General features: G+C 42.7%; 1 protein-coding gene across 2 annotated transcripts in view; it reads right to left on the bottom strand.

The window, feature by feature from the left end:
- TTBK1 (tau tubulin kinase 1) overlaps positions 1 to 13,099 on the bottom strand; it is a 91,590-nt gene extending 78,491 nt beyond the window's left edge. The window contains exons 1-2 of one of the 2 annotated variants that reach the window (XM_069009191.1): positions 12,964 to 13,099; positions 5,340 to 5,487 (exon numbers count right to left, since the gene is read on the bottom strand). In XM_069009191.1, coding sequence (XP_068865292.1) covers positions 5,340 to 5,487; positions 12,964 to 13,071 — 256 coding nt within the window. In that variant the 5' untranslated portion in view covers positions 13,072 to 13,099. The remainder of the gene's footprint in view (positions 1 to 5,339; positions 5,488 to 12,963) is intronic. The other variant, XM_069009188.1, reaches the window with a different exon arrangement.
- Positions 13,100 to 14,944: the final 1,845 nt, after the last annotated feature.

Genomic DNA, 14,944 nt, shown 5'->3' with positions numbered 1-14,944 from the left:
ACTTTAACACAAAAACCTCACAAATGAAATAACAACAAAAACTAGGACTGGCGAGTAAGAAAAACAAGGTCCCTTTCCTTCCATTATTTTGCTAGGAAACTCTTATCTGTCCAACCCCTGGCAATAAAGAGGGAACGAGCAGCACAGACTTGCTTTACTATTTGCTGTAACAAAATCAGGTACTCAGAAACTACACTGCCTGTGACCAGGCTGCATCTTGCACAACTACTCAATATGCAGAAGATCTCTGCACTGCAGAATAAAATTAATCAGAGTCCTACACAATGAAACTGGTTACACTGAAAAGAAGGCATTTACAAAGAAAACACCACACTGAAGAGAGCTTAGGAATACCTGATCTCACCTACCGAGTGAGATCAAAAGCAAATACTTAGGGCCTTGTAGCCTCACACCAGGGCAACACTGCCACTGCAGATGAACAGAAAACAGTGCTCAGCACCAGAATAATCTGGCCATTTTAAATTACAATCTCCTAGGCTGCTCCAAAGAGAATCCCATCACAGGAGACTGAATGTTGTGGCCATATCCATATTTTAGAGAGTCTATGAACCAGAAGGCATACAAAGTGCACTCCTTGTGAGAGATCCTTTTGCAGTGCCCTGGTCTCACAAGTCCCTACGGTGCTCCCAGAGACACCTATCAAGAAGTGGGTAAGGACAGGGAGGATACTTTTCAATTCAAAGCATCTGCTTCTGAGCCTCACACAGCCCCAGCTGAGCATTAAGAGAGAACACAATTCCTGGCTTGCCACCTAAGATAGTTTCTATGCCCCTCTCTGCAGCAGCCCATTGGATTTCATCACTGATACTGGTTTACAGTTTCTGCAATGAAGGTTGCTGTTAGAAAGGCAAACTGACAGACAGCCCAAGCCAAGCACCTCAAAAGCTATGCCAGAGCTGTTCTCACAGAGATGTGGCATTTTGATTAACCTCAGAGATCTCATAGACAGGAAACTGAGTCCAGACAGTATTGATGCTCCTTTGCCACCTGAATATTGCTCCACAGCAAATTCAGGATTGGGGAAAAAATCACAGACAGAGCAGGCAGGTTGCTGTCTGTTGGTATTTCAAAGGGTTAGAAAAGCGTTGAAGAGATGGAAAAACATCTGCTCATCCAGACATGATAGTACTCTTCCTTCCATGTGTTCAATGATAGGAAGCCATCCCATTTTTTCTTCTCCTGATTCAAAAAAACAGGAGCCTCAGAGTCCTGGTTTATAAAAGCAATGAGGTTTTAAAGAAAGCCCTCATACTGGCTTAAATCACCACAACTACCATGTGTCAGTGTTCCAAGAGTGGCTCTGGGTCATGTAAGGTTTCCTGAGCAAACAGACCATGAAGTTCTATTTCAGGTGCACACCAAGTAATCCCCAAATCCTAAAGCAGAGTGCAAACTAACAAATGGACCCTCGGACAGGAGGGCAGATTAAAAAACCCAAAGCAAACTAATCCAAAGCAAAATGGCTTGAATCCATGAAGTTTATAATGTAAAACCCCCAAGCCATATCTGCTGGAGATGTACAGGCCTGAACAGCTGCTGCTACCCACTGATCTGCAGGTACTATACTGCTCACTAATGGAGACATTGCTTAAGAGGCTGAAACACAGAAAACCCAACCAAAGCCTTTCTTGCTCTCTGGATATGCAAGTTACTGATTCACTTAGTCACACAGATCTTACTTCCATTTACTTTTTATGTACATGACCCAAAGGCTTGTCTACACAGCAAAACACTGGCAAGTACAACTACACCAGCAACCTCCTCTGCTGGAAACAATCTGCAGGAAGAGTTTTGCCAGTGCAGCTTAGACTTGGTTTCAGAATCCTTGACTGCAAAGTAGAAAATTCCAATAGGTTAAAATTGTGTGCAAATGGTACAATCACACACATCTCGCTTAAAGATAGTTTTACAGTAGTGACTAAGGTAATAAAATGAGGGCTTGGCACTAAAATAGAATTCTGAGGGAGAAGCTGTATTCATGTACAAGTTCACTGGGCAGATGTGCCCAAACTATCCCTGAAACAGTTTCTGAATTTGTTATTGGTAAGATTTTCAACCCTAGTAGTGTAATTCTCTACTAGCTTCTCTAGGAGAAACAAGACAATGTAAGCCAAATAGTGCTTCACAAGGATTAAAATAAAAAGCTATCTTGTGATGCTCTGATTAGAATTGGCCAGATAGAGTAGCACCAGACAGAATGTCTTGAGCCCTGCAAGTTCAGCCTGAACAAGGAAATATTCTACAGCAACTTTGTGAGACCAAAAGGTTTTGATTTCAACTAACACAGTCCATGGAAGGTGAGAAAAAGACAAAAATGTTGCTAAAAACTTTTTGGGCAAAGATGCAACAACAAGACAACAGAGAGCTCCAGCTCATCACCTGCTTGAACAAGAAACTCCATAAGCTGACTTCTCAATTGTGTTTTGCCCAAAGCATAAAAGGGCACCACTGCTTGGGTTTCACAGACCCAAGACAGATAACAGATTTGGAAGTTTGGTCAGAAGATGATTTACGATCCCTCCAAGTAACGATGCAAGTTAGAAAGAACTTTGCCTTTGGGAAACATATTAATAACTAAACAGATACAGAAAAGGCATTTTACAGCTAGAAAAATCAAATCAAGTATGAGCAGAACAGAATGACTCTACAGAGCAGGGGAGAGATACTGAAGTGGTAGTGATCTCACATAGCCAAGCTCAAGTATCTCAGAACCGCTTGTGCTGGACGGGACCTCTTGAGACCATCTAGTCCATGCCCCTGTTCAAGCAGAGACAGCTAGAGCATGTTGTCCAGGATCACATCCAGCTGGCTTTTCAGTAGGTGCACAGACAGAGATACAATAATCTCTCTAGGTAACCTGTTCCAGCACGTGACCACCCTCACAGCAGAAAACTACACGTGGTGTTTATTACAAAGTACAGAGACTCTATAGAAGAGTCAGTACCTGACTGGTTCTCCAGCTGTTCTGTGTGGATTGCTAGTGCAGGAAGGACATTGTGAGGGACCTACCTGCAGCTATGTTCCCTATGTGGCTATCCCACAAACTGTCCAAGAAAGCCGAACTGTTGACAACAGCCTGCAGTCCACACCAACCAGGAGCTACTTCACTCTAAGGTCAGGCTGTACCCAAACCAGGTCTGCAGTATGGGCCAATGGCCAACTGTCTCTATCCCAAACTCTGCCAAACTCCAGCAACTTGCAAGACTCTGTTCACAACCTCTGGAGAGAGCAGCAGCTCATTAGTCCTTTGAGGCTGGTGTGACACCTAAATAGAAAACAATTAAGCTGGACTATTTAAGAGGGACTGCAGTTTTCAATTCTACCAGAAAAAGTACAGAGGAATTTTAGACAACATTGTTCCCTTGATTTTCATCTGGAAATCCACGAACTGACTGTATCACCTATGGTAATACCACCAACTTACCCCACCCTCCAACTGCTGGAAAAAGACAGCATCTCCCTTTCTGAAATGTTTCTCACCTCTTTGCAACACTCACGGTGAAAACATACACAATACATGATTCCCCATGCTCTCAACCCAATTTCTTAATTTAACTTTATCATTTATTTCAGTAAAGCATTTGGGGATTAACCTTCAACCAAAAAAAGCTAAATTCCTCACTGAACAGCTTGATTTGTAAAAACATGGCTGAAGTAATGTGTCATTCTTACGTGCAAGATAGCTGATGCACAGCCAATTCTGATTCTTCTGTCTTTTCTGTCCCTTCCCTGAATATTTACTAACTGCTTTGCCAAGGGGCTTTTCCCAGTTCCACACACCACCACTCCCTCTCCCCAGTTACCAGCATCATGCTATGCACAAATGTGGGTGTTTTTTCAAGCATTTGGTATTCTCAACAATCTTCCAGAAATAAACATATGTATCAGTCAACACCTTGTACGTTTTCTGATGCTAGTCCTGGTTTGGTGATTTCAGGTCATGCTTTTCAAGCACTCCCTGCCCTGGATGCAGCACCTATTGGCACTGGCCAGCATGACAGCATTGTCTTTTGGTACTCTAAAATCTGTCATTCTACACAGTCATAACCTCACTCAATTTAGAGTAGTTTCAAATGCAGCAACAAAATCAAAAAATCTCAATCACAGCCTTGCTTGCCCTCACTGCAGTGTTTTCAGACCTCAGACACTTGCTCTGCTGTTCTCTCAGAGTGTGTGTATCCAGGCCTTTCACAGATCAACAAGAGTCCCTATAATGACCTGGGCTGATTTCTCCTTTACACAGCTCAGCTGCATTTATTACAACCCAGAGTATTCAAAAGAGGCCTCATCAGTCCTCCTCTTGGGAGAGCAGAAATATGGAAAACAATTTGACCTTCAAATATAATTCACTGGCTTTTACCTAGAGGCGATCTGTCACAAACATTGTGTAGCTCATTTCACAAGGCCTGCAACAGCCTCACCCTCAAATACAATCATCTCTCTGGAGATTTTGTACAAAGGCAAAGGTATAGACACAAACATAGGGCCACAACACCATCTCTCAAGCATGAGCCCTAGTGATAAAGATATTACTCACTGCTTCAGCAGAAGGCATTTCCTCAGCCCAAGAAGGAATCCTGCAGAAAGGAACATCCCTTCAAATGTGTATTATACTACAAAACAGAAACTATACCTGGCAATAGCTGGCTTTGCCTTAACAAGGAAATCCACGCACAATGCCCTTCAGCCAACAGCAGTTCTCAATTCCTCGAAGGCAGATTTGGAAATTCCTTGCTTACATCCCTCCACAGCAATCTGTTTGGTAGAAGCCCCCGTTCTTCAGCCAGGAACAGCTGCATCAAGACACCTCCCTTGCACACTAATTAAGAACAGGCACATCACTTCACACCTTGCCTTCAGGACAGTGAGGTACATGAAAAATTATCTAATAGTCAGTTTCCCTATACTTCCTATTATCCACTTTTTGCACTCCTCTACTTGACAACCATTTTACTTGGAGCCTCTGTCATGCTTACAGTGCTCCAGGTCCTCTGGGAGGCAACCTCATTTCTTAGCCAGATGCTGCTTCCTCTATTCCTTATTTTCTAATCAGTATCACTAGATTGCATAGACCAGTGTACCAATAGTTCAGTATAAGTCTCCCCACTGTCCTTATACCCTGGCAGACAAAACAGTCCCTGTTGCTGGACCTCACTTGAATTGCAGAACATAACAACTTTCTCAGCTGGATGACTTAATGTGACATCACATATAGATGGAAGTTGAAGAGAAAAGTATAAAAACCACTTGCAACTTTGGATTCTGATTGTTAACATGCACAGTGACTTGAATCACTTCCAAAGGGCTTTTTGCCTTACCTTGCAGCTTTTTCAGGACAGCCACTTCCATCTTGAGAACTTGCTTGGGCTGCTGAGCTGATTCTACCTTCAAGGCCACATTCTCACGGGTCAGCAAATCCATTGCCTCATAGATCTCCCCAAAGCCACCTCCACCAATCTTCTTCAGCTGGAAAAGTACAAAGTGGTTTGGTACAACGTACACAAGAGGAAATACCAAGCTGCCTCTCAAAAAGCCAGCTCCTCGACTGTGTAGGGAGAACAAGCTCAGCTCCCAATCTGTGCTGTGCCTGAATCCCTTCACTGCACAGCCTGGCAAAAGTCCAGTTACCCACTTGACTGTGCTATGTATAAATTCTTTGCTGTAACAACAAAGAACAAGCCTACCAAGCAATAACAGGTGATACTTCTAAAAGCAAATGATAATGCCTATTGACTCCGTGATGTTCTTGCCAAAATTCAAGGAAAGACCCTTCAAGGAGATAGCAGAACCACTGTCCAGACCATGGCAGATGCAAACGGTCATTCCCTCCTAACAAATACATCTCTGCAGTAAAACATAACCACGGTAGTTGAAACTAACCTTTCAAGAAATAAGTTAAATGAAGTTTGCATCACATTCAAAGGATTTTAAAAACAGAACAAAACATCCACTGGAATCTTTTACAAGATGTTTTACCTGCTCTGGTGGTAAAGTTACTTCAGTGTCACATCTCAAAGAACTGCCATCTGCATTACCTCAAAACTGGTGTACAAGCCACCAGTACAGCTTCATTTGCTCTCAGTCTCTTCTTCTTTTTAGTTTGAAACTCAACCAAATTATGCTTTTTGTGTCTCTAAGCAAAATTAAAGACTGTTTCACAATAGGATTCCACCACTTCAGCTGACATAAACTCAAAACTAGAGATGTCTAAGTTTCATCATATTTGATATGTACCTTCTAGAGATAGATTGTCTGCCTGCCTGCTCTAGAGGAGCCACCCATTCAGAGAGCAAGTCAGGATTCTCTGCCTTTCCTGGAAGGTGATTCCTTGATCCTCCTCCTGCTGAGACTTGACAGCATATGTGCATCTAGTTATATATAATCATGTATAATACAGACTCCTCATGTGTTGCAAGTGTAAATGTCTATGCAAGGAAAATTATTTTATATTTGTTTCTCTTAGATATATTTAAAGCCTACTGTGCTGCCCAGGAGGAAATTCAGGTTTACAGCAGCGATAGATCTGGGCTCCCTTGATTTGCTTAGAATTTGTTCATTGAACCAAGCTGCAGCACTTCCCTTAAGCATTTTGTGTTCCCTCTCAGCAACTGTCCTGGAAGACCTGAGTGCCGCTTCTTTCCAACAACAGCAGTAACACTTAGAGAGGAAATGAAGTTTTGGTCAGACAGATAGTTAAACATGGATTGTACACAATGTTTAATGAGGTTTAGATGATATTTTAGTGTCTTCTGTACCACCAAAGGCCAGTCCTGTGCATCTGTCCAGTTTGCTGAACAAAGGGCCCTGCCTACCAAGAGCAGGGTTTTTTCCTCCCAAAGGTGACCCACATAATTTGCTCTTCTGGCTCCCAGGTCAAGAAAAACAGGTCCACGTGAAGAAGGCAGTTTTTTCCATATTAACAGCCTGACAGCCAGCCTTGTCTCTGAAGCTATCACTTGATAACCCTTTGAAAGTTGCTGTCCAGAGCAACCTCCTTGTCATTTTTCCTCATGACCTTCCACAGGGCTAAACAGGCATATTCACACAGTAAACAGCCCAATAACTAGGTCACCACAGATTATTAATAAGTTATTACTGTGCAGCCCTACTTCCAGTTGGAAATTCACACTTAGCGAGCTGGCTATTAAAAATCTTTCTTTCAAAACAGTGCTGCATTCAGCATAGCAACAACATGTCAGCTAATACCTCAGGATTCATCACACAAGATCATCTGTTGCCTGATACATTCATGAGAAAGGAAAAGGGACAGTAAAAGCTACAGAAGGAAGAAAGGTAAGCTGGGATCTGGACGGACTTTAGGGAGGTTAAAAAACTCTCAGTTAGAAAGTGGGTAAGATAGCAAGCAAAAGTCAACAGCAAAAAATACAACACAGCATAGGCGGGATGGAGAAAAAAATATAGGCTACCCAAACATCTCACTGTGTAGATTAATTCAAGAAACAGATATGGGGAGAAATATTGCTGAGCCAGCACAGACACACACAACGATCCTTTTCCACTTATTTGCCCCAACAAATGCTCTGATGGTCCCACACAGGTGTCAAAATGCAAAGGTACAATACAAATGGAACAACACAGTGATATGACTAGGATAGGATCTGTAGGAAGGTCCAGTCGTGCATGATGCACAGTATAGAACACCTTGCTCTAGAGGCTCTCACTGAATTAGTTGTTGTTCATTTTAGGAGTAAAAAAATGATAAGGAGTCTGGAAAAACTAAGGACAGGCTAGGACTGCTGCCTCAGAAAAAGCAAAGGAATGTGTGCATCAGACAAGCAGGTTCAGGAAAAAAAGTACAATACTGGGACTGCACACCTGGCAAAACAGCCAAACTGGAGGACACATAAAAGCCTACCGAGAAACAAATGAGAGACAACACAAGATCAAGATTGGAGCTTCTGCTGAATCAGAAAACTGACTTTATATACACATTCCAGCCAATGGAGTGCTGTCAAAGCTGCCTTTGCTTCCTTGCATCCTTGCTCACACTCTTATGGAAATTGTTCTCTGGCATACTTTCCTCAGCACACCAGATGGTACCATCTATTCAACATTACCACTAGCACTGCCATACTTCTTCATTTTTCAGCAACATCCAGAGGCCATCAGCAGCCATTTCCTTTCCTTTGTTCCAGAGCAAGTTGTTGTAAGTCAAGGTCTTAGCTGAGTTCAGGGGCTTATGACACATCCATTGCCTCACTGTCTGAGTGCTCTGTGGGAGTTCACTTTCTAAGGTGAACTCAGCACAGCCTTCTGTTGGACACAAAGGAGAGATGGGCACATACCACCCAAAAAACCCCAAACCAGTAATGAAACTGCAAACACAAAGTCAAGAAAGAGAATGAAACATCTAACTAGAACCACCTAAGTGGTAATCATGAGTCATTAGCCCATGTTAAGCCTCACTGCCCTGGGAATATTCTCTTCTGGTCTTGTTTCCTACCTTCTACCAGCCCACTTACTGTTAAGATTGGGATACAGACTGACAACACCAGCAGGATTCATTCCACCCAGCTGCACGAGCCCGTGTCAGCTGGGTGTCCATGCTGTGGAATCAATTGAACAGTTCATCTGATCAAACAGGGAGGTATCTGGACTTGCACACAGACAATCAGTAGTTACACAGAACACAGATGGCTCCCTTTCAAGTCTCCTTTAAATATTCTGAAATATTTTGGATTTATCCTGAAAAAGAGTCTTGTAGCTCAATCTTTCAAAGCCTACTAAAAAAAACCCCAAAACAACAACAGCAACACACAGCCTTCTCACTAAGCAAAAATCAGTACTTTCAGACACAGTTCAAAAAACCAAGGCAACACACAACCCCAGTCAAAAATAGGCTTGAATACAAATTTAATCTTTTATTCCCGAAGCATATACGCCACCACTGCTCTAAACAAAATCTGCCTTCCAAGGATATTATATAAAGACTAGACCTTCCCAGGATAACATTCCAGGACCAAGGCAGGAGTGGTTCAGTGTCAGGATCGGTGGCAATACCAAGGAACAGGAATATGTGCTCTAAATCCAGAGCAAAGGACCAAATGAAAAGCCAACAACCTTTAGTGAACTCAGCCAGGATCAAGGCTGTCATCCACAGGCTTCAAAGGTTTCACAAGGTCAAACAGTGACCACTGTGGCTGTCTTCTAGGAGCACTTGTATAGCCAAGCCTGCAACTCCTGCAGCTCAACTCAATCCAGAAATGGCCAGTAGACCTCATCTGACTTAACAGCTGAGGAGAGTCGACCTACGTTCACCAAACTCTCCAGAGCCCACTCAACTTGCTTAGGAGGACTGGATCTGATCTCAAAGGAAACAAACTCAGGTAAAACAGGCATGAACTGAGAAGCCAATCAAGAACTCAACCAGCCACATTCTGAATCATCTGAAGACCTGTCAAAGCCCACTTGAAGCAATTCAGAGTGAGACCAAAACAGGCCCCAAGTCTGACAAAGGACCTTCCTTATCCCAGGTTCCCTCTTGGAATCATAAATGGCCTTGGTGAGCAAGACAAGGTAAAGAATCCAGGAAAGTTTTGTGTGGTTTCCAGCAAGGTTTCCAAAATAAACAGGAGAGCTTCAGATCAAGAAGCTCAGAAACCTGAAAGAAAACAAAACATGGATTGCATCTAGCAAAAGAACATACACATGTACACGAGTCATCACTTGTGTTCAAAGCTCAGTGCAGGAGCTGCCAGCTCTGTCTTGCTAATAAGTGTCAGTTGTGAATCCTCAGTAAAAGGCATTAATGTGAAATAAAGAGACACGTCAATTCAGCTTTGACATCCATACCTAGTTCAAAGCAAGTACAAGTTATGTTTGACTTTGTTCCCTCCCCTGAACAAAGCTGTTCACATCATTCAGAGCACACGTGCATCAAGACCCTCTGAGGTCTCAGCAGAAGTCATGAGGTTCCAGTACTGTCTAAGTTTCATCTAGTCAAAGCATCAAAAACATCTGCAAGTAAAGAATGATGACTAAAAAGAATACTTCTAAATCTACAAATTTTGATAAAAACCATAACCACACCCTGTCCATGTCTTTTTTCACAAATAAGAACAAAAATATTACTTCTGTCAGACAGCCAAACTTTACTGACTTCGAGTGACAGGAAAATGAACTACCAGCAGGCTAACTGCAGAGAACTAGCATCTCCATTTGTCACAGCTTTGTCAGCCAGCAGAAAGGAGGAAAGGAATTCAAGGAATACATTACAACAATCTAAAATTAGAAATCGGCTCAATAATGGAAGTATGCCAGCACTAAGAGCTAGAGGGTTCAAGCTGATGCCCAGCCAGAGACAGTCAGAGACACTGGGAGGACAAATTACACAAAAGACCTCCTGGCAGTTGCACCCCAGCATCACATAAATATGCCACACACCTGCTTGAGCAGGATCCATCACCCACAGCAAAGCTTGGACCATACAGCTGGCATGTTCTGGGTTAGATTCAGTAAGGTGTGTGACAAGAGGAAAAAATGCTACTCCTGACATTACAGCTGTATGCTCACTTTAAGGTACAGTCCCCTTCTCCTCTGTCACTTGATCCTACACTATTTCCTTGGGCCACCAGAAGTATTTTCAAAGCTTTTCCAGATTACTCCAAGCCCCTCACAGCTCGTGGTTCTGACTAGTCCCACACCAACTTAAAGCAAGGGGAAGGCACAGAAGGCCTGCCTGAAAGGAAAGGGTCTGCATTTTGCACTTTTTTTGGGGGGAGTGGGGGGGAAATGACTGTTCAATGAAGGCTCACAATGCACAAGTCAGCTAGCACATGGTCAAATTCCCAGCTCTACTCAGAGCTGTGAAAAAGGATTTCTCATTGCTATCTACAGCCTTTAGCAAGGCATTTCTCAGAGCCTTCAAGTGGGGCAATGACCTCACTGCAGTATTTAAGGCTACTGTGAGACATTATAAAACATAAAAGGTTATTCCTCTAGTTAGAGGTAGCTGTTGTTGACAATGCAGCTGCATATTTCTATCTTTTCTAAGGCAGTTAGTGGGTAGAGCTTCTAGCAGGCCCCAGTCACAGATTCCTGCAACAATGAAGCACTGAATCCCACACTTAGTGCCTCTACCGACTTCAAAATCGGTTTAAAACGTTCCCCTGAGAGCATCACTGAGCATATTTGAGACTTTATTTGGAGTTTTTAAGAGTTCTGCTGTTGCCAAGAACAAAGTTACCTTGTTTAGACTTTGTTACAAAAATACTCCCATCATTTACAGAAGTTTTAGCACTCCTGTCAATGAAGGAGAAACTTCAAGATTGACGAATAGGGAATGGTACAAGCCAAAGTTAGCCAAGGTAAAGGAGAACAGAGAATCCCAGAATCACAGAATTGTTAGGGTTAGAAGAGACCTCTGGAGATCACCTAGTCCAACCCCTCTGCCAAGACAGGGTCACCTAGAGCAGGTGACACAGGAACCCATCCAGGTGGGTTTGGAACGTCTCCAGAGAGGGAGACTCCACTATCTCCCTGGGCAGCCTGTTCCAGTGCTCAGCCATCCTCAATATAAATGTTCCTCATGTTAAGGAAGAATGAGTATTTAGCAATCATGCACCTGAAGCAAAGGCATCAGGAGAGCATAGAAATTCAGCTTGGCAAAGAACATGCACCAATCTGACCAAATTTTAGGCTCGGGGGGAATTTCCATTTGTGCAAGGAGAGACAGATAAAAGCTGCAAGCATTATTTTCTGAGACACTGGTGAGCACAGGGCACATTTCAAGTCCTGTATGTCAGTTAATCTGCCCATGGATCATCTCTCCAAAATAGGTATATGTGCTCCAGTCCAGAGCTGCAGGAGCACAGCAAAGCTTTCCTTCAGCATGACAGAAAGCTTTGGGAGGGGCAAAGGAGTTGTCTCCATTTTGGTGTCTAATCACAGAGAAAACTGAGCTTCTCCATCTGCTCTCAAGAAGCAAGGAGAATGAAGAACAGTTTGAATTGCTAAAATATAAATAGGCTGTTCAGCAATAGGCCAGACAGAAAAGTGAAGGCTGTGGAGAAAGCTGGAACAAAGTGAAGAGAGACAGGCAATGGGGAGCAACAAGAACAGAGCTCGGCTGAACTGCCTAGGTCAATACAGAGATACAGGCACAAGCCAAGTCTAATGAAAGGATAACGTTTTGTCTGAATTGGGCCATTGAAAAATGACCTGTCCACAGCCTGGAACTGAAGTGAATTCAGAGTCCCAAGTTCCCTTAGTCCTCTGCTCTCCACATTCCACTGCAAAACTCACAGGGCCACTGTACCACAGCCAGTCAGCATAAAGAACAACTCAGCACTACTGCAAATCACTTATAGCTCAGACTAGTGAGGCTTCTGCTGCGAGTTTAATGATTCAGAGAGTGCTGATAATCCCAGTTAAAAATTGAGGCAATGGCACACATGGGATTTAAATGTTTTTTTCAGCATTTGAAATGCAAAGCCAGTCCAGCTTGCACAACAGATGAGGTAAGAACTAAAACTCTTAACATATGATGATATCATTTTAAGAAGTATCCTAATAAATTTACACAGAAGTTAAACCAGCTGGTTAATCATGGACTTTCTGACTCTTGAAGTAGCTGACATTCTCCAACCTGAAACATTTGGTTTTACCTTATTTTATTGCAATGCAATTTATTTATAGTCATGTCTGTAGTATTCTTTGCCACAGTAATTTGAAATCTAAGTTTCTTACTAAAAAATTATTTGAGTGTGCTGCAACATTTCAATCCTACCTAAAAATTCTTGACAGGTTTAGTCTTCTGAAAATACCAGTCTAAAACCCTTCTTCCTGGAGTATCTTGCTAACATATCAAATCATACCACTCCACTGCTGCTTGCCAGAGGCCAGGATTAAGTATGGAAGTTGCTGTACTACTGCAGGAGGAGGAGGGAGTCTCTTTGGGCCATTAAAGCCAGAGCTACTCACCACTTTCCAGCGATCTTTGACCACGTAGTTGGTCGGGAGAATGTCGACCTGTTCCCCTCCACCACTCATGTTTGGTTCGTCCTTGATGACTGCTGCTAGGCACTGCATTTGCCAGCCAGAGAGTATTTCAGTAGCTCCCAGTTTAAATGAGCCATTTATCTGGGGGAAAAAAAAGGGGCAGGGGGAATGAATGACAAAATTATTACAGGTCGCAGTATAAGTACATGCTGCATTTCCACAGGTTTTGTTTATGACTAAATCAGAACCACCCTCTTAGGAGAGGGGGCAAACTGACCTTGCAAACACCAGAGCTCACTCCATGCATAACCTGACAGACACAACCGTGCTCCAAGTCAGCAGCACAAACTGAAGGGTGACAATCACCAGCTACACCATGCAGGAGTCCAGTGCTCTTGGGCTTGACAGTCAAGAAGGCAAAGAGAACCTAACACCAAAATGTTGCAAGGGCTCTTATTGTTACCAGGCAAAAAAGTCTTGCTTTAGCAGAGCAGCTGCTACCTCGGCAGATTTTATGGCTTGCACTGGATGACATCCAACACAAATCAGAAAGGTTTGCCAGGTATTGCATTCAATAAGCCCAAAAAGTCTGAATAGGGTAGAAGGCCCATATAGGGCCAGGGTTACAGACACATCACTGTAATGAACAGCCAAGCAGAGAAGATGAGGATAATTAGAAAAGGCTTCAGCCAGGTATAAATTAGTCATCCTCATACCCTACATGCAGTGCTAAAGATGATCAAATTAAAATACAGAGAGATAAGTTGTGCTTGTGGTGTTCATCTTGCTCCTTTTTCCTGCCTTTATATGGAGCTCCAGATAGCCTATGCTGATATTAATTTTAAGGGGTTTTTGTTATAAATCTTCTACAAGAAGTACTTTCAGAAACACATCAACTTGGCTTTCCTAGAAGAAAATGAATGAGACAGGCCTAATAAAAGATCTTCCTTAGATATTCTACTGGCTTTAGAAGTAGGCCAGATCTTGGCAATCCTATTTTCCTTCCCCCAAAATATGAATATTTTCCTTTCTAAAAATGAGTGTTACTGTATTACTCTGGTTGCAGACTTAGATTAACAACATAAATTCCACATTTTTTAGAAAGGGTAGAGCTGGTCACTCAACCATCGCACTTCTTCAGGTTCAAAAAAAGGAAAAAAGTTACCAGTTAATTATGAGCTCAAGTAGAGAAAAGAACTCATTCCCTAGCAATAAAAGGGCTGAGAGGGAAGGCTAGGAAGTGGCCAGCAATGCAGTGTGCACAAGGAAGCAGCAGACAGAAGTATGTCAAAAGTGCAAGACAAAGGATGATCAAACAAAACATGAACAAAAGATCTCAAAGAGATCTTATAAAAATCTTCACAAAAGAAGATTTCACTCCAGATATAGAAGATAACTACATGAAAAAAAAGAGCAGCAGACTAACTCAGCAAGAGGGCTGCTGAGAAATGTTCAATCCAACATCTGCTAAAGGACAATCAAAACGATAGAAGAGAAATAAGAAAAAACTGGGTATTAAAGAGATTCAGAAGAAAGGTGCTGCAAAATGTTCCGAATTCTCACTGAAAGAGTCCTGCATCTGTATGGGGTAGCTGTGCTTTCAATCATCGCGTACTGAAGTAAGAAACCGGAAAGAGAAAATACCTGCTGTGTTTGGCAGCACAACATTTGTGCTTCTTCTTCTAATGAGCAGTGGAATGCCATTCCCAGGCTCCCTCATGCTCACCAGAACACCTGAACTGGCCATCCCTAAGCTATCAGTGGGTACTGAGCAGACAACCTCCCTGCACCTCACCGCAGGAGACACAGGACAGAGAATGCCTGCAAAAATCTCCCTTAAAGTTGGCTTTTTGTCTGGTATTTAAAGAAAAGTTAGCTAACTATAGACTGTCCCAAACTTCCAACATTACGAAAATACAAAACCCCCCAACATAAACACACAGAAATAAGTATCCCTGCGTAC

Source organism: Aphelocoma coerulescens, chromosome 3 (assembly GCF_041296385.1).
Source record: "Aphelocoma coerulescens isolate FSJ_1873_10779 chromosome 3, UR_Acoe_1.0, whole genome shotgun sequence".
Taxonomy (NCBI): Eukaryota; Metazoa; Chordata; class Aves; order Passeriformes; family Corvidae; genus Aphelocoma; species Aphelocoma coerulescens.
Note: the sequence above shows the minus strand (reverse complement) of the source record. Positions and strands in the feature narration are given on the sequence as shown.